This window comes from Anomaloglossus baeobatrachus, chromosome 4, assembly GCF_048569485.1.
Source record: "Anomaloglossus baeobatrachus isolate aAnoBae1 chromosome 4, aAnoBae1.hap1, whole genome shotgun sequence".
Lineage (NCBI taxonomy): Eukaryota > Metazoa > Chordata > Amphibia > Anura > Aromobatidae > Anomaloglossus > Anomaloglossus baeobatrachus.
In genome coordinates this window covers 684,738,302-684,758,617 of record NC_134356.1, presented here as the reverse complement: position 1 = coordinate 684,758,617, position 20,316 = coordinate 684,738,302, and the positions used below count along the sequence as shown (strand labels likewise).

Here is a 20,316-nt window from a genome sequence, read left to right as displayed (position 1 = left end):
TAAATGGTTGGCTGTTTGTTACCTGTGAGGGAAGGGTGTAATGTGGGGCCCTAATTGTGACTACCTGGCCTGGCCAGGGCGTCACAACCTAATCTCCAAAAGTGCAGATTTTGCCAGACAATACTGAGAATCAAAGTACAAAAGGGTTTATGACAATTTTGGCAAAAAAGGCAGCATTAAATCGGGCTTTAATGAAAATTCGGGGCAACAAAATGTTGGCAAATATGCACTGGGTACAACTTCGAAACCATTTTTCATATCTGACGTTCTAAGTCAACGTACGGAGCACAATGTAAGGATCGTCCGGCTGTCTCCTACCCTTAACTCAACAGTGTCAAAGACTGGAAAAACCAGTATAGTCTATGGATGTGTGAAAACAGCCTAACACTGCTCTACCCATCTTCAGGTGCCACATAACAGCGGCATAGCCTGCCACTAGGATTCCTTGGTCTCGGTGTATACCTTGATGTTGGGTTCCATATAATAATGTTCCTAGCAATGTCATACACATCTGTATATACGGTATCTGAATAATTATCCAACATGTTTGACTCCTGAGAACGTTTGGTCACGGTGACCCAGGGCCGGACTGACCCACTGATAATATTGTTTAAATTACGCAGCTCAGCCTGAGCTAATTATTATCCATCACCATGGAGATTGCTTTTCATTACATACAATTCTTGGCTCTCCCATCGCTATAAATATACGGGGTGTATAAACGTCAGTCGTCACCCGTCCATCATTCTGGAGGCAAGATGCTGTCCAAGGTGCTGGTCCTGCTGCTGATCGTGCAGACCGCTCAGGTCTTATCTAATATCATCTCAGTCAGTAACGGGGCACAGTGGGGACAATGGGGCGAATGGGTCAAATGTCCCAACGGGTCGGAGGCCAGAGGCTTCAGCTTGAAGGTAAGTTAACTATAATAATTAGAGATGAGTGAACCCATTGATTTGTGGCACTTTTATAGGATGATAATAATATACTTGTACGGGATTTCACAATCTACTATTTTATAGGACTTCTTCCTTTATATGTCTCACATTTAGGACATCTCAATTTCTTCTCTTAGATGAAAACTAGAACTCTAGAAAACACATCTTGTCTAGTTCCAGGTCCTCATAGTTTGTATTCAACTAGATAGACTGTCCCTTCTACCATGACCTTATCCACAAATGCTCCTCAAGCTTCCACATATTCCACCTCTGATCTTCTGTGGACCTCCTTTCATCTTCTCTATGTATGACAACTCTTCTCTACAGCGGTCACTATCCTCTGGCATCTTCTGTGGACCTCCTTTCATCTTCTCTATGTATGACAACTCTTCTCTACAGCGGTCTCTATCCTCTGGCATCTTCTGTGGACCTCCTTTCATCTTCTCTATGTATGACAACTCTTCTCTACAGCGGTCACTATCCTCTGGCATCTTCTGTGGACCTCCTTTCATCTTCTCTATGTATGACAACTCTTCTCTACAGCGGTCTCTATCCTCTGGCATCTTCTGTGGACCTCCTTTCATCTTCTCTATGTATGACAACTCTTCTCTACAGCGGTCACTATCCTCTGGCATCTTCTGTAGACCTCCTTTCATCTTCTCTATGTATGACCACTCTTCTCTACAGCGGTCACTATCCTCTGGCATCTTCTGTGGACCTCCTTTCATCTTCTCTATGTATGACCACTCTTCTCTACAGCGGTCACTATCCTCTGGCATCTTCTGCTTTACCTAATTAGACGTCTCCACAGGGACGGCAGTTATAAGACTCCATCTTTTCACCACGCATCTCATGGACGTTATAAGCTGATGTTCTTCTTACATATTGGTTTGAGCCTCCATATCTGACGTACATGAGAGTGAAGTGTTTAGTGGTCTATATGTCTCACACAGTGGCGTAGCTAGGGTTTCAGCTCAGGGGGGCAAAACATCTGAGTGGGCCCCTTACCAGGTAACCATGATAACTACGGTGGCGCAGACTAATCGTGGGTATAGTGGACCTCGGCAGATGACACTGATATTACCGCTATATGGTGACTATATAGTGGTAGATATCGGTGCTGCAGCACATACAAGAGGTCACAGTGCAGTTATAGATGGTGACTTACAGCTGACGTTCTTTCGGATGGAGTTCTTCACCTTTTCTGTGTTTTCCATCTGGCCCAGACCGACATGACGACAACTTCTTCCAGCCACAACTCATCTTCAGAGATTACAACAAAGACACATTTCACTCCTCACACTTCCGGCACCGAACCCCATCTAATCCCAACCTGCACAAACTCCTCATCCTGCCGTCACCCCAATACTGAGCCGCTGCTGCTGTATGTGTCCCTATTACTGCACCTGCTGTGTGCACAAAAACCGATTCCTCTTACTGCCACACATAGTAATGCCACCACTGTGCCCCCCACATAATAATGCCACCACTGTGCCCACACATAGTAATGCCACCACTGTGCCCCCCACATAATAATGCCCCCACTGTGCCCCCACACATAGTAATGCCACCACTGTGCCCCCCACATAGTAATGCCACCACTGTGCCCCCCACATAATAATGCCACCACTGTGCCCACACATAGTAATGCCACCACTGTGCCCCCCACATAATAATGCCCCCACTGTGCCCCCACACATAGTAATGCCACCACTGTGCCCCCCACATAGTAATGCCACCACTGTGCCCCCACATAGTAATGCCACCACTGTGCCCCCACATAGTAATGCCACCCACTGTGCCCCCACATAGTAATGCCACCACTGTGCCCCCCACATAGTAATGCCACCACTGTGCCCCCACATAGTAATGCCACCACTGTGCCCCCCACATAGTAATGCCACCCACTGTGCCCCCACATAGTAATGCCACCACTGTGCCCCCCACATAGTAATGCCACCACTGTGCCCCCACATAGTAATGCCACCACTGTGCCCCCACATAGTAATGCCACCACTGTGCCCCCCACATAGTAATGCCACCCACTGTGCCCCCACATAGTAATGCCACCACTGTGCCCCCCACATAGTAATGTCACCACTGTGCCCCCACATAGTAATGCCACCACTGTGCCCCCACATAGTAATGCCACCCACTGTGCCCCCACATAGTAATGCCACCCACTGTGCCCCCCCATAGTAATGCCACCACTGTGCCCCCCACATAGTAATGCCACCACTGTGCCCCCACACATAGTAATGCCACCACTGTGCCCCCACATAGTAATGCCACCACTGTGCCCCCACATAGTAATGCCACCACTGTGCCCCCCACATAGTAATGCCACCAACTGTGCCCCCACATAGTAATGCCACCACTGTGCCCCCCACATAGTAATGCCACCACTGTGCCCCCACATAGTAATGCCACCACTGTGCCCCCACACATAGTAATGCCACCCACTGTGCCCCCACATAGTAATGCCACCCACTGTGCCCCCCACATAGTAATGCCACCCACTGTGCCCCCACATAATAATGCCCCCACTGTGCCCCCACACATAGTAATGCCACCACTGTGCCCCCCACATAGTAATGCCACCACTGTGCCCCCACATAGTAATGCCACCACTGTGCCCCCCACATAATAATGCCCCCACTGTGCCCCCACACATAGTAATGCCACCACTGTGCCCCCCACATAGTAATGCCACCACTGTGCCCCCACATAGTAATGCCCCCACTGTGCCCCCCACATAATAATGCCCCCACTGTGCCCCCACACATAGTAATGCCACCACTGTGCCCCCCACATAGTAATGCCACCACTGTGCCCCCACATAGTAATGCCACCACTGTGCCCCCACATAGTAATGCCACCACTGTGCCCCCACATAGTAATGCCACCACTGTGCCCCCCACATAGTAATGCCACCACTGTGCCCCCACATAGTAATGCCACCACTGTGCCCCCCACATAGTAATGCCACCACTGTGCCCCCACATAGTAATGCCACCACTGTGCCCCCACATAGTAATGCCACCACTGTGCCCCCCACATAGAAATACCACCCACTGTGCCCCCACATAGTAATGCCACCCCTGTGCCCCCCACATAGTAATGCCACCACTGTGCCCCCACATAGTAATGCCACCACTGTGCCCCCACATAGTAATGCCACCCACTGTGCCCCCACATAGTAATGCCACCCACTGTGCCCCCACATAGTAATGCCACCACTGTGCCCCCCACATAATAATGCCCCCACTGTGCCCCCACACATAGTAATGCCACCACTGTGCCCCCACATAGTAATGCCACCACTGTGCCCCCACATAGTAATGCCACCACTGTGCCCCCCACATAGTAATGCCACCCACTGTGCCCCCACATAGTAATGCCACCACTGTGCCCCCACACATAGTAATGCCACCCACTGTGCCCCCACATAGTAATGCCACCCACTGTGCCCCCACATAGTAATGCCACCACTGTGCCCCCCACATAATAATGCCCCCACTGTGCCCCCACATAGTAATGCCACCACTGTGCCCCCCACATAGAAATACCACCCACTGTGCCCCCACATAGTAATGCCACCCCTGTGCCCCCCACATAGTAATGCCACCACTGTGCCCCCACATAGTAATGCCACCACTGTGCCCCCACATAGTAATGCCACCCACTGTGCCCCCACATAGTAATGCCACCCACTGTGCCCCCACATAGTAATGCCACCACTGTGCCCCCCACATAATAATGCCCCCACTGTGCCCCCACACATAGTAATGCCACCACTGTGCCCCCACATAGTAATGCCACCACTGTGCCCCCACATAGTAATGCCACCACTGTGCCCCCCACATAGTAATGCCACCCACTGTGCCCCCACATAGTAATGCCACCACTGTGCCCCCACACATAGTAATGCCACCCACTGTGCCCCCACATAGTAATGCCACCCACTGTGCCCCCACATAGTAATGCCACCACTGTGCCCCCCACATAATAATGCCCCCACTGTGCCCCCACACATAGTAATGCCACCACTGTGCCCCCCACATAGTAATGCCACCACTGTGCCCCCACATAGTAATGCCACCACTGTGCCCCCCACATAATAATGCCCCCACTGTGCCCCCACACATAGTAATGCCACCACTGTGCCCCCACACATAGTAATGCCACCACTGTGCCCCCCACATAGTAATGCCACCACTGTGCCCCCACATAGTAATGCCACCACTGTGCCCCCACATAGTAATGCCACCACTGTGCCCCCACATAGTAATGCCACCACTGTGAGCCCCACATAGTAATGCCACCACTGTGCCCCCACATAGTAATGCCACTACTGTGCCCCCCACATAGTAATGCCACCACTGTGCCTCCCACATAGTAATGCCACCACTGTGCCCCCCACATAGTAATCCCACCACTGTGCCCCCCACATAGTAATGCCACCACTGTGCCCCCCCATAGTAATACCACCACTGTGCCCCCACACATAGTAATGCCACCACTGTGCCCTCACATAGTAATGCCACCACTGTGCCCCCCACATAGTAATGCCACCCACTGTGCCCTCACATAGTAATGCCACCCACTGTGCCCTCACATAGTAATACCACCCACTGTGCCCCACATAATGCCACCACTGTGCCCCCACATAGTAATGCCACGACTGTGCCCCCACATAGTAATGCCACCCACTGTGCCCCCACATAGTAATGCCACGACTGTGCCCTCACATAGTAATGCCACCCACTGTGCCCTCACATAGTAATGCCACCTACTGTGCCCCACATAATGCCACCCACTGTGCCCTCACATAGTAATGCCACCCACTGTGCCCCACATAATGCCACCCACTGTGCCCTCACATAGTAATACCACCCACTGTGCCCCACATAATGCCACCCACTGTGCCCTCACATAGTAATACCACCCACTGTGCCCCACATAATAATGCCCCCACTGTGCCCCCCACATAGTAATGCCACGACTGTGCCTCCACATAGTAATGCCACCCACTGTGCCCCCACATAGTAATGCCACTACTGTGCCTCCACATAGTAATGCCACCCACTGTGCCCCCACATAGTAATGCCACGACTGTGCCTCCACAAAGTAATGCCACCCACTGTGCCCTCACATAGTAATGCCACCCACTGTGCCCTCACATAGTAATGCCACCCACTGTGCCCTCACATAGTAATGCCACCCACTGTGCCCTCACATAGTAATACCACCCACTGTGCCCCCACATAATGCCACCACCGTGCCCCCACATAATGCCACCACTGTGCCTCCACATAATGCCACCACTGTGCCCCCACATAATAATGCCACTACTGTGACCCTCACATAATAATACCACCACTGTGCCCCCCCCACATATTAATGCCACTATTGTGCCCTTTACACAGTAAAATTCCTCCTTTCTGTGCCCTAGAAAAGTCCCCACATATTGCTCCTAGAAAGCAATATGTGGGGACGCACAGCAGGTGGGGGGAGGGTCTCACAGCAGGTGGGGGGGGTCTCACAGCAGGTGGGGGGGGTCTCACAGCAGGTGGGGGTCTCACAGCAGGTGGAGGGGTCTCACAGCAGGTGGAGGGGTCTCACAGCAGGTGGGGGGGTCTCACAGCAGGTGGGGGGGTCTCACAGCAGGTGGGGGGGTCTCACAGCAGGTGGAGGGGTCTCACAGCAGGTGGAGGGGGATCACAGCAGGTGGAGGGGGATCACAGCAGGTGGGGTGGAGTCACAGCAGGTGGGGGTGGAGTCACAGCAGATGGGGGTGGGGGTCACAGCAGGTGGGGGTGGGGTCACAGAACGTGGGGAGATCACAGCGGATGAGGGAGGGGGCAGCGGCTGATGGGGGGGACGCAGCAGATGAGGGAGGGGGGCAGCGGCTGATGGGGGGACGCAGGAGATGAGGGAGGGGGGCAGCGGCTGATGGGGGGGACGCAGGAGATGAGGGAAGGGGGCAGCGGCTGATTGGGGGGACGCAGTGGCAGATGGAGGGGAGGCAGCAGATGGGTTCAGTGTTGCTGGATCAGGGGCAGTGACTGCTGCAGCCGGCAGCTGATGGGTGGGGGCTGGGGCAATGGCGGCGGCTGAAAGGAGACAGTGTCTTTAAACTTACCGATCGCTCCCCTCACCTTCCACGGACGCTGGAGTGAAGCTGAGGGGAGTGGTCTGCGGCCCCAAATCCACAGTGATTGGCGAGATCGGTCACAAGGCCGATCTCTCCAATCAGAGCTGGGGGCGGGTGAAACTGAGGTCACCCAGCTCCAGCCAATGATCGGTGCTATAGCTGCACTGATCAGGGCTGGATTTCAATGTTTCAGACATTTTCAATGGTTGGAACATTACAGTGGCTGTGATTGGCTGACGAACGCCGCTCAGCCAATCACAGCCTCCTTAGGTCCGGGGAGGAGACACCACCCCTCCTGAGGTCGGGCAGAGGGCCCCTCCTCCCCGAATCTAAGGTATTTGCAGCGATCGCAGCCACCGGGGCCATGATCTCGCCATGACGTACTGGGTACGTCATGGGTCCTTAAGTACCAGGAAGCTATGACGTACGCAGTACGTTTTCAGGCTCCCGCTTGGGGCCCCTGTGCGACTGCAGGTGCTGTCAGTGCAACGTCACGTCCCCACCCCCTGCCCATGGGTCCCGGTGAGTAGAAAAATGAAAGGGGAGGGGCCCGGGCTGTCAGCGTGTCCAGGCCCCGCCTCCTGCTCACTGCACGACCAGCCCGCCCTGCTAAGTGTACTGTTAACGCCCCCTGCCCCAGGAGCAGAGAAATGAAAGGGGAGGGGCCTGTCAGCGTGTCCGGGCCCCCCCCTCCTGCCTGCTGCTCACCGGGCCCGCTACAGGAGTTCGGAGTTCCACTAGTAATGCCCTGATGGCGGCCCTGCCGCAGAGGTTAACTATATCGGCGCGCGCTGTGCACGCTGATATAGTTAATGGTATCGCAGCTCCAGGTGGGCCCCCTCTGAGCACAGGGCCCGGGGCGGCCGCACCCTCTGCCCCCCCGCTAGCTACGCTGCTGGTCTCACATATAGAACATCTCCAGTTCTCTCAGGCAAAAATTAAAACTTTAGAAAACACATTGTGTCTACTGCTAGATCAATTAGTAAAACTGTCCTTTCTACCATGACCTTATCTATAAATGCTCCTCAAGCTTCAATATGCTCCACCTCTGATGTACTGTAGACCTTCTTTCATCTTCTCTATGTATGACAACTCTTCTCTACAGCTGTCTCTATCCTCTGGAATTTCAGCCTTGCATAATTAGACTTCTCCACAGGGAAGGCAGTTATAATTTTCCTTCTATCCACCATCCTTAAACCTTAACTTTTTTTTGTTTACTAATTCTCATGAACTAGCTGTCACTATGGTCTGGTATCTTCTGTTTTACCTAATTAGACTCCTCCACAAGGAAGGCAGTTATAAGACTCAATCTTTTCACCACCCTAAGAATTACCCTTTTTGACCAAATCTCATGAATGTAATAAGCTGATGTTCTTCTCATGTATTGGTTTGAGCCTCCACACCTTACGTACATGAGAGTGAAGTGTTTAGTGGTCTATATGTCTCCCATATAGAACATCTCCACTTCTCTCAGGCAAAAACTAAAATTCTAGAAAACACATCGTGTCTACTGACAGATCAACTAATTGGACTGTTCTTTCTACTATGACCTTATCTACAAATGCTCCTCAAGCTTCCATATGCTCCACCTCTGATCTTCTGTAGACCTTCTTTCATTTTCTCTATCTATATATATAATTGCCTTATTCTGTCTGTCTGTCTGTCTGTCTGTCTGTCTTGCTCCAAAATTGTGTCCTTACAGTGACACAAAGCGGATTGGCCACTGGCCTCGCCATGGCCCCGCCCCCCCGCACGGATTGGTCGCTCGCCCTGGCTCCCCCCCCACACGGATTGGCCTCTCGCCCCGGCACCCTGCACGTATTGGCAACTCGGCCACGCCCCGCCCCCCTCACGCAATGCACGCTCGCTCTGGCCCCGCCCCCCACACGCATCCCCCGAACTGACAAGGAGACACGACTCCCAGGTGAGTACTGTACCCCTGGGAGCCCACATCAGCGTACGCCGCCAACCCAGCCGACACAAACCCTCACATTGCTGGGGTTTGCCGCCGTATGCTGGTGTGGGCTCCCGTGCGAGTGGGGGACGTGATGCGCTGGTAACCATGGTAGCATAGTTACCAGCGCATCAAGGTCCTGCAGCGGCAGAACATACACGCACACACATAACAGCACACACACATGTAACGGGGTGCCAGGGGTGCCTCGGGGGTTGTAGTCGTGGCCCCTTTTTCTATCAGGCTTACCCCCGGCTCCGCCGTCACTTTTGGGACAGGAGATTGCTTGGTGGGGCAGAGTGTGGTGGTAGAGAGCACGCTGTCAGGCGCAGGAAGACTTTGCAGACGGAGATCAGTTGAATCAGAAGGCATATTTATTGCACGTATCCTCACACAATAGGCAACAATTTGATAGCGTCGATTCACAACTTCTGCTGGGGGGGGGGGGAAACTCTTCTTGTCGTATCCTCTCATGGGGCTGTGCCCGGCTACTCCACTTCACCTGGGCTCCCACTCCGGCTACCACAGACTTGACCCACCCAACTCTGTTTCACCATAGAGGACACTCTTTCTTTCCCTTTCCTTCGTTAGCTGTCCACCTAGCTTCCACACTCTGCCCCCACTGTTCTTCTCTCCTGTCCCGGACTCGACTGCCTCAAAACTCTCACTTCTCTCTCTACCACTCACTCTCCCTCCCCCTTCTGCTGCCGGCTCCTCCTTCCTCCTGCCCTGTTTCTATGGGGACAGCCGTCCCACCCGGCCACTAGGGGAACCATCAATACAGTGCAAAATACAGTAAAACATAAACATTAACGGCTTTGTCTACCCCAGCGGGGGTATCTTCAGGGGGGGAACTGTGCTTCTTTGTAAGGGGTCCGTCCACCCCTTACACACACACACACATCAGATCACACTCACTCTCACACACACCTCACACACACATCACATCGCATCCACACACTCACAGCATCCGGAGATATCGCTTGCTTCTCGGTGGCGATACTGTGCTGTGAGCTTCCAGGACCTGCCGGAGGATCACATGGCCAGAAGCATGTGGTATCTCCGGATGTTGTGACTGTGAGCGCGTATGTGTAATATCGTCAATGTGTGTGTGTGTGAGTGTATGCGATCGTGTGTGTGAGTGTATGCGATCGGGTGGGTGTGAGTGTATGCGATCGGGTGTGTGTGAGTGTATGCGATCGGGTGGGTGTGTGTGTATGCGATCGGGTGGGTGTGTGTGAGTGTATGCGATCGGGTGTGTGAGTGTCGGCAGAGGAGCACGGCGTGCTGGAGGAGGCTGGGAGGAGATAGGCTGATCCTGGGGAAGGCTGGGAGGGGGAGGCTGATGCTGGGGGAGGCTGATGCTGGGGGTGGCTGGGATGAGAGAGGCTGATGCTGGGGGAGGCTGATCCTGGGGGAGGCTGGAAGGAGAGAGGCTGGTGCTGGGAGAGGCTGATGTTGGGGGAGGCTGGGAGGGTGTAGGCTGATGCTGGGGGAGGCTGATGCTGGGGGAGGCAGGGAGGAGAGAGGCTGATGCTGGGGGAGGCTGATGCTGGGGGTGGCTGGGATGAGAGAGGCTGATGCTGGGGGAGGCTGATCCTGGGGGAGGCTGGAAGGAGAGAGGCTGATGCTGGGAGAGGCTGATGTTGGGGGAGGCTGGGAGGGTGTAGGCTGATGCTGGGGGAGGCTGATGCTGGGGGAGGCTGGGAGGAGAGAGGCTGATGCTGGGGGAGGCTGATTCTGGGGGTGGCTGGGATGAGAGAGGCTGATGCTGGGGGAGGCTGGGAGGGGGAGGCTGATGCTGGGGGAGGCTGGGAGGAGAGAGGCTGATGCTGGGGGAGGCTGGAAGGAGAGAGGCTGATGCTGGGGGAGGCTGATGCTGGGGGAGGCTGGGAGGGGGAGGCTGGGAGGAGAGAGGCTGATGCTGGGGGAGGCTGGGAGGAGGGAGGCTGGGAGGAAGGAAGCTGAGAGAAGAGAGGCTGATGCTGGGGGAGGCTGAGGCTGGGAGGAGAGAGGCTGATGCTGGGAGGAGAGAGGCTGATGCTGGGAGGAGAGAGGCTGATGCTGGGGGGAGAGAGGCTGATGCTGGGGGGAGAGAGGCTGATGCTGGGGACAGAGAGGCTGATGCTGGGAGGAGAGAGGCATGGCGGATGGAGCATGTTTGGGAGTGCGCAGCATGGCGGATGGAGCACGTTTGGGAGTGCGCAGCATGGCGGATGGAGCACGTTTGGGAGTGCGCAGCATGGCGGATGGAGCACGTTTGGGAGTGCGCAGCATGGCGGATGGAGCACGTTTGGGAGTGCGCAGCATAGCGGATGGAGCACGATGGGGGGTGCGCAGCATGGGGGATGGAGCACGATGGGAGGTGCACACCTCCCCCCAACACACACACACACACACACAACACACCACACACACACTGGGAACCACAAACACCGCCCTACACAGACACCCACACACACAGACAATGCTGCACACACACAACACCCAACACACAAACACCGCGGCATAAATAAATATACGCACATACCACGCAACACACACATTGCACAAAACATACCTCCCCCCAAAACACACCACACCCACACAAACCGCGCAACACACACACACACACAACGCTACAGACACACAGCGCTCCACAAACAACGCAACACACATACAACACCGCTCTCACCCCCCGCCACACCCAGACAACACCCAGAACATGTACAGCCCCTACACAAACACTTGGTAACTACACACAAAAACATCTATATATACAGTTAGGTCCAGAAATATTTGGACAGTGACACAATTTTCGCGAGTTGGGCTCTGCATGCCACCACATTGGATTTGAAATGAAACCTCTACAACAGAATTCAAGTGCAGATTGTAACGTTTAATTTGAAGGTTTGAACAAAAATATCTGATAGAAATTGTAGGAATTGTCACATTTCTTTACAAACACTCCACATTTTAGGAGGTCAAAAGTAATTGGACAAATAAACCAAACCCAAACAAAATATTTTTATTTTCAATATTTTGTTGCAAATCCTTTGGAGGCAATCACTGCCTTAAGTCTGGAACCCATGGACATCACCAAACGCTGGGTTTCCTCCTTCTTAATGCTTTGCCAGGCCTTTACAGCCGCAGCCTTCAGGTCTTGCTTGTTTGTGGGTCTTTCCGTCTTAAGTCTGGATTTGAGCAAGTGAAATGCATGCTCAATTGGGTTAAGATCTGGTGATTGACTTGGCCATTGCAGAATGTTCCACTTTTTTGCACTCATGAACTCCTGGGTAGCTTGGGGTCATTGTCCATCTGTACTATGAAGCGCCGTCCGATCAACTTTGCGGCATTTGGCTGAATCTGGGCTGAAAGTATATCCCGGTACACTTCAGAATTCATCCGGCTACTCTTGTCTGCTGTTATGTCACCAATAAACACAAGTGACCCAGTGCCATTGAAAGCCATGCATGCCCATGCCATCACGTTGCCTCCACCATGTTTTACAGAGGATGTGGTGTGCCTTGGATCATGTGCCGTTCCCTTTCTTCTCCAAACTTTTTTCTTCCCATCATTCTGGTACAGGTTGATCTTTGTCTCATCTGTCCATAGAATACTTTTCCAGAACTGAGCTGGCTTCATGAGGTGTTTTTCAGCAAATGTAACTCTGGCCTGTCTATTTTTGGAATTGATGAATGGTTTGCATCTAGATGTGAACCCTTTGTATTTACTTTCATGGAGTCTTCTCTTTACTGGTGACTTAGAGACAGATACACCTACTTCACTGAGAGTGTTCTGGACTTCAGTTGATGTTGTGAACGGGTTCTTCTTCACCAAAGAAAGTATGCAGCGATCATCCACCACTGTTGTCATCCGTGGACGCCCAGGCCTTTTTGAGTTCCCAAGCTGACCAGTCAATTCCTTTTTTCTCAGAATGTACCCGACTGTTGATTTTGCTACTCCAAGCATGTCTGCTATCTCTCTGATGGATTTTTTCTTTTTTTTCAGCCTCAGGATGTTCTGCTTCACCTCAATTGAGAGTTCCTTAGACCGCATGTTGTCTGGTCACAGCAACAGCTTCCAAATGCAAAACCACACACCTGTAATCAACCCCAGACCTTTTAACTACTTCATTGATTACAGGTTAACGAGGGAGACGCCTTCAGAGTTAATTGCAGCCCTTAGAGTCCCTTGTCCAATTACTTTTGGTCCCTTTAAAAAGAGGAGGCTATGCATTACAGAGCTATGATTCCTAAACCCTTTCTCCGATTTGGATGTGAAAACTCTCATATTGCAGCTGGGAGTGTGCACTTTCAGCCCATATTATATATATAATTGTATTTCTGAACATGTTTTTGTAAACCGCTAAAATAACAAAACTTGTGTCACTGTCCAAATATTTCTGGACCTAACTGTATAACAAAAATCATACATGAACTACACAATACGTAAATTCTAGAATACCCGATGCGTAGAATCGGGCCACCTTCTAGTATATGATAACTCTTCTCTACAGCTGTCTGTCCTCTGGAATCTCCTGCCTTGTCTAATTAGACTTCTGCACAAGGAAGGCAGTTATAATTTTTCATCTATTCACCATTCTAAAACCGCAACTTATTTGTCCAATTCTCATGAACTCAATAAGCTGATGTTCTTCTGATTTGAGTCTCCATATCTTGTAGAGAAGTTCCATCTCCGCATATGAGAATATACATTAATTGACTCATTAAGTATGTATATTGTAGAGCATAGATGACTTAAAAAGGTATAAGTGTATATTTTCTAAAAGCTAAAAGCTACATTATAGATTTCCAATAACATACGGAGGGAAAGGAGATGTCATCTAGATGTCCTACTGCCTTATAAGAGCAATCGGTTGTAAGTGACCTGCCAAATCAGATGTTCATAGCCACTTAACGGGGATCTCCATAACTATGATACTGATGCGAATCAACAAAAAACGGTCATTGATATCATATTAATGTGTTTCTGATACCCCAAACCCCACCAATCAACTTTCAGGTCCCACGGCTGTTGGAAGTGCACAGCCAGAACACCACAACTCCTTACAGAGTTTACTGGCTGTTTTTGGCTACTTCAGCTTTGCATCGTTGAAGTGATCGTGATCTGAGTTGCAAACCCAGGAATGGCCACTACACACTGTATAGAGCTGTGGGATTCTGGCTGTATACCCTGGGTACTTCTAGTGGCAGTGGGAACCGGTAACAGTTGATCATGGGGGAGCTGCATGTCGGAGCTCCACCAATCGTTACTGATGACCCATCCTGTGGCCAGGTCATCCATATTCTATGTATATATAAGGTCATCAATATCATAGTCCTAAATAATCCTTTAAGAATTATTATATAGGTTGTCTACTACTTTTACATTGATGGTCTATCCTTAGGATAGGTCATCATTGTCTGATCTCCCAGGGCCTGACAGCGAGCACAACCGCCAATCAGTTGTTCTCGGTGCCGATATGGGCAGTTGGAAAGGCTCCGTTCCGTCTTCTGATAGCATCCACAGCCATATACTACACATCCGTCTCCTATTGATTTAAATGGGAGGCGAATGTACAGTACTCGTCCGCGGCTGCTATCAGTTGACAGAGCAGCTCTGAAACTGAGCATTTCCAGCACCAAAAACAGCTCATCGGCGGGAGTGTGGCCAATCAAACATTGGTGACCTTTCCTAAGGATAGGCCATCAATGTAAAAATAATGGGTAACCTCTTTAAGCAAGGTTCCCTTCACATGTCCGTGTTTCCGGCAAGTTTGACGTCCATTTACGTACAGTATGTACTGGAGACGCCGGATATACGTAGACCCATAAAATTCAATGGGTTTGCACACACGTCTGTGTTTTCACATGGATAATTTGTCCGTGTGGAGCACGAGTGTCCTTGTGCTCAACACGGCAACATGTCCATTTTCTGAAGGCAGATGTGTAACATCGGTGTGACACCGTACCAGAGAAAACTTTTTAAAAAAAATAATTTTTATACTTACCTGTCTCCAGCGCTGCTGTCTCTGCCTCTGCTGTTGCTTCCAGGTTGCAACAGCAGCGCCGAAGATAGGTAAGTATACCAGCTCATGCTGTCCGTGCGCTATCTAGATACCACACTGACAGCACATCCGACACACATACAGATGGCCAACAGAACTCCACAACGGACCGTGCAAAATGATTTATGAAGGGGGCCTGAAGAATAGAGTTAAGAAGGCACCAGACACCTCTAGTGGGGCTTATGGAAGTGGATACATTAAAATCCTGCAGGTTATCACCAGGGGCTCACTTCAATTTAATTCAATAACTGCAATAAAATCTAAAGGATCTGCCCCAAAAAATCTCATAACTGTAAAAATGTATTTTAGGTGGAAGATCAACATTTAAAAGGAGATGACACAGCTGTGAACGGAATCAGATTACATTGTACTAAGTGTAAACCTCCTCATGACGAGAAGACAATCACCTCAGCAGTGGCTCCGTGAGTATAAGCAGCGTTCTGTCCCCAGATTTTATGTTGGTTTTCATACTCATCCTGTTCTGGATGATCAGAAAGTATTAGTAGCATCAAGATGATGTAGCCCACTTGCATATCCACTGCATCTGAACATAGATCTGCCCCTGCTGCACATAAAGTGCCTTGCAAAAGTATTCAGCCCCCTTGAATTTTTCAACCTTTTCCCACATTTCAGGCTTCAAACATAAAGATAAAAATGTTAATGTTCTGGTGAAGAATCAACAACAAGTGGACACAATTGTGAAGATGAAGGAAATTTATTGTTTATTTAAAATTTTTATTAAAAATAATAAACTGAAAATTGGGCCGTGCAATATTATTCAACCCCTTTACTTTCTGTTCAGCAAACTCACTCCAGAAGTTGATTGAGGATCTCTGAATGATGCAATGTTGTCCTAAATGACTGATGATGATAAATATAAGCCCCTGTGTGTGATCAAGTCTCCGTATAAATGCCCCCGCTCTGTGATAGTCTGTGTTCTGTGTAAGGCACAGAGAGCATCATGAAGACCAAGGAACACAACAGGCAGGTCCGTGATACTGTTGTGGAGAAGTTTAAAGCCGGATTTGGTTGCAAAAAGATTTCCAAAACTTTAAACATCCCAAGGAGCACTGTGCAAGCGATCATATAGAAATGGAAGGAGCATCATACCACTGCAAATCTACCAAGACCCGGCCGTCCATCCAAACTGTCATCTCACACAAGGAGAAGACTGATCAGAGATGCAGCCAAGAGGCCCATGATCCCTCTGGATGATCTGCAGAGATCTACAGCTGAGGTGGGAGTGTCTGTCCATAGGACAACAATCAGTCATACACTGCACAAATCTGGCCTTTATGGAAGAGTGGCAAGAAGAAAGCCATTTCTCAAAGATATCCATAAAAACTGTTGTTTAAAGTTTGCCACAAGCCACCTGGAGATACCAAACATGTGGAAGAAGGGGCTCTGCTCAGATGAAACCAAAATCAAACTTTTCGGGCACAATGCCAAACGATATGTTTGGCGTAAAAGCAACACAGCTCATCACCCTGAACACACCCTCCCCACTGTCAAACATGGTGGTGGCAGCATCATGGTTTGGGCCTGCTTTTCTTCAGCAGGGACAGGAAAGATGGTTAAAATTGATGGGAAGATGGATGGAGCTAAATACAGGACAATTCTTGAAGAAAACCTGTTGGAGTCTGCAAAAGACCTGAGACTAGAACGGAGATTTGTCTTCCAACAAGACAATGATCCCAAACATAAAGCAAAATCTACAATGGAATGGTTCACAAATAACCGTATCCAGGTGTTAGAATGGCCAAGGCACAGTCCAGACCTGAACCCAATCGAGAACCTGTGGGAAGAGCTGAAAACTGCTGTTCACAAACGCCTCCATCCAACCTCACTCAGCTCCAGCTGTTTACAAAGAAAGAATTGCGAGAATGTCAGCCTCTACATGTGCAAAACTGATAGACACATACCCCAAGAGACTGCAGCTGTAATCGCAGCAAAAGGGGGCACTCCAAAGTATTCACTTACAGGGGATGAATGATATTGCACTCCCCAATTTTCAGTTTATTATTGTCACGAACAGCCGGGGAATCACTCAGGGATCCGCAGCTGTTCACTGATTTGTCACAAACACGACTACTCTCTAGTGCCCCCCTTGTCTGCAGGCCATTTTTGGTACTGCAGGACAATGCATAAGATGAGGCTGCTGAGCTAATAATGCCAAATATTGGAGGTCTCACAGCAAGGGTAAATGTATATATCACCAATTCCCGCTAATGGAATCTATATATACCTCGGTACCCTTAATGATAGCACTCCAATAATTCTATGCAATAACAATTACGCTGCCACCACACAGCTTTTCGGGATAGCTGGGGTCCCGTTTCAGATAGCATAAGGCCCTTCAGGGTTTTGGATTCATATATAAAGCATGAGGAAAGAAACTATTAAATTTTTATATATTTAATCCGAAATTAGGCAGTGTTTAAAAAAATATACAAGAATTTACAAAAGGGAATAATACAAATAGAGTATGGACAGTTACATAAAAATAAAAGGTATAAACGTGAAACTTACTAAACTCGTGCCATAGAAGTGACGTCCAAGCTTAGGGAGGGAGGGGCTCCAAGAGAAGAAGATGTTATAATCGGCCAGCATCACCCTTCATGATGCCCTCCAACTTACTGACTGAGCCCCACAGACAGGAGCTGTCTCTTATGCCTTACCTAGCCCCCCTTGTCTGTGACATCATTTTACAGTCTCTTGTGGGCTGGGCTTGAGATGGTTACACAGTTCCTTAATTCTAGGGTTTTTCATATCTTTGCTCCTGGGTCACACAGGTGAAAGATATTAGCGTCATTTTTTATATCTTGATTTTACATTTACATAGATACCAACGCCTCTAGTACAAATTTACTGGCCAATACTAATTTGTCGTGATTCCGGCGATCTCCCTGTGGAACTAGACGGTGTGTTGGATTCCGCACGACACAGGGATTCTGGCAATATGTTTTTCATTTTTCTAGCTTTAACGCAGCGCTTAAAACCTGCTTTGGAAGTTTTCCTGCCAATAGGACAAAGGATTGTCTTTCTCTGCATTTTTGTTTTCTGTAGAACTAACATCACCCATGTCGTAAATACCTTAAGCTTCCAGGCTGATCAGATAATCGTCATGACGATCTGTGGCTGATGGTGGAAACGAGGGGGGGGTGAAGACCCTTCAACAGTTTTACATGACAATTATTTTTTACAAACATTTAAAATAAGCAATAAATTTCGTTCAACTTCACAATTGTGTCCCACTTGTTGTTGTACTTCACCATAAAATTTAAAATTTTTATCTTTATGTTTGAAGCCTGAAATGTGGGAAAAGGTTGAAAAATTCAAGGGGGCCGAATACTTTCACAAGGTACTGTAGATCCACCCCTGCTGAACATAGATCTACCCCCGCTGAACATAGATCTGCCCCTGCTGAACATAGATGCGTCCCTGCTGAACATAGATCCTCCTCTGCCTTACATAGATCCGCCCCTGCTGGACATAGATCCGCCCCTGCTGGACATAGAGTTGCCCCTGCTGGACATAGAGTTGCCCCGCTTATCTTTATGTTTGAAGCCTGAAATGTGGGAAAAGGTTGAAAAATTCAAGGGGGCCGAATACTTTCACAAGGTACTGTAGATCCACCCCTGCTGAACATAGATCTACCCCCGCTGAACATAGATCTGCCCCTGCTGAACATAGATGCGTCCCTGCTGAACATAGATCCTCCTCTGCCTTACATAGATCCGCCCCTGCTGGACATAGATCCGCCCCTGCTGGACATAGAGTTGCCCCTGCTGGACATAGAGTTGCCCCCGCTGGACATAGAGTTGCCCCTGCTGGACATAGAGTTGCCCCTGCTGGACATAGAGTTGCCCCTGCTGGACATAGAGTTGCCCCTGCTGGACATAGAGTTGCCCCTGCTGGACATAGAGTTGCCCCTGCTGGACATAGATCTACCCCTGCTGGACATAGATCTACCCCTGCTGGACATAGATCCGTCCCCGCTGGACATAGATCTGCCTCTGCTGCACATAGATCCGCCCCTGCTCCACATAGCTCCTCCCCTGCTGCACATGGATCCACCCCTGCTGAAAATGTTTCCACCCCTCATAAAAGAAAATAGATTTAAAACTACTGTACTAACTGATCCCCTCCACCTTAAAATTAGTCCGAACTGCAAATTGATCCATCGCTGCTAAACAATGGAACCACCCGTGCGGAAAATTAATGCAAATAAATTGAAAACAAAATGCCTCAGGTCTTATGAAAACGATCATTTCCCTGTAAATTGATCTACCTCTGTTAAAATGGCTGCAGAGAATTCCTCCACCCCCTATGTAAAATTAATTTACGCCTTTAGAAATGGAACCACCCTTTTGTAAAAATATCATAGCTGTAAATTGATCCACCCCTGTTCAAAATGGATCTGCCCCTGCTCAAAATGGATCCGCCCCTGCTCAAAATGGATTTGCCCCCGCTCAAGAAGCATCCATACCTGTGAAATAAAAGTTGATTTATCCTTGCTAAAATAGATCTACCTCTTAGATCAAATAGAAAATTGTCTTCAAAATTCATTGTTTTATTTTTTGGGTTTTTTTATCTTTATAGGTGGGGAGTTTGGAAGCCTGCTAGATATTGCAACTGTGGAATCCTTAGTGGATTCACCTTGAGTGTGGAGCCAAATCAGAAAGAAGGTGATGACACGGCCGTGAACAACATCAAGTTCCAATGCACCGACAAGGGCCAGGTGGAAGGCAGAGGGCTGTACTGGGGCGAGTACGGAGACTGGAGCGAGACCTGCGCAAAAGGAATTTGTGGCCTCAGAACTAAAGTTCAGGGGAACGAGAAAACTCCCTGTGACGATAACACAGGGCTCAACGATGTCCAGTTCTATTGCTGTAACTAAGCAGGAAAACCGGAGATGTCTGGAAATCAATAAAATGACTTCAAAGTGGCTGAAAGTGGTTCTATATGATGTATGCGTAAAGGTTAATTACCTGCTTCATGACTATGTACTTTGCTGTTACAAGATTAGTCATAGGGAAGGTTCTTACATCAGTCAACCCCCTAGACGCCGTGCTCAATAGCTGCCGCAGCATCTAGGAGGTTACACATGAGGGGAAGTTTCCTCTGTCACCCCCAACTATGCCCAAAATGAGAGCATGTGCCATAGCAACATACCTACAAGACTAATAGATAAATAGGTAACAATTAGTGAGGAGTGAGC

The 20,316-nt window shown here is 49.6% G+C and overlaps 1 protein-coding gene across 1 annotated transcript; it reads left to right on the top strand.

Moving 5' to 3' along the window:
- The first annotated feature begins 758 nt into the window (after positions 1 to 758).
- LOC142302830 (vitelline membrane outer layer protein 1 homolog) lies at positions 759 to 19,995 on the top strand. The gene is made up of 3 exons (XM_075343941.1): positions 759 to 911; positions 15,405 to 15,517; positions 19,698 to 19,995. Exons 1-3 carry the CDS (start codon positions 759 to 761, stop codon positions 19,993 to 19,995), a joined length of 564 nt encoding a protein of 187 aa, XP_075200056.1.
- The last annotated feature ends 321 nt before the right edge of the window (positions 19,996 to 20,316 follow it).

Bases quoted from the DNA above. Each gene is read 5' to 3' on its own strand.
- LOC142302830 (XM_075343941.1), top strand. From the start codon at position 759: ATGCTGTCCAAGGTGCTGGTCCTGCTGCTGATCGTGCAGACCGCTCAG. The intron at 912-15,404 runs GTAAGTTAACTA...AATGTATTTTAG, and splicing joins CCAGAGGCTTCAGCTTGAAG to GTGGAAGATCAACATTTAAA. The intron at 15,518-19,697 runs GTGAGTATAAGC...TTATCTTTATAG, and splicing joins ATCACCTCAGCAGTGGCTCC to GTGGGGAGTTTGGAAGCCTG.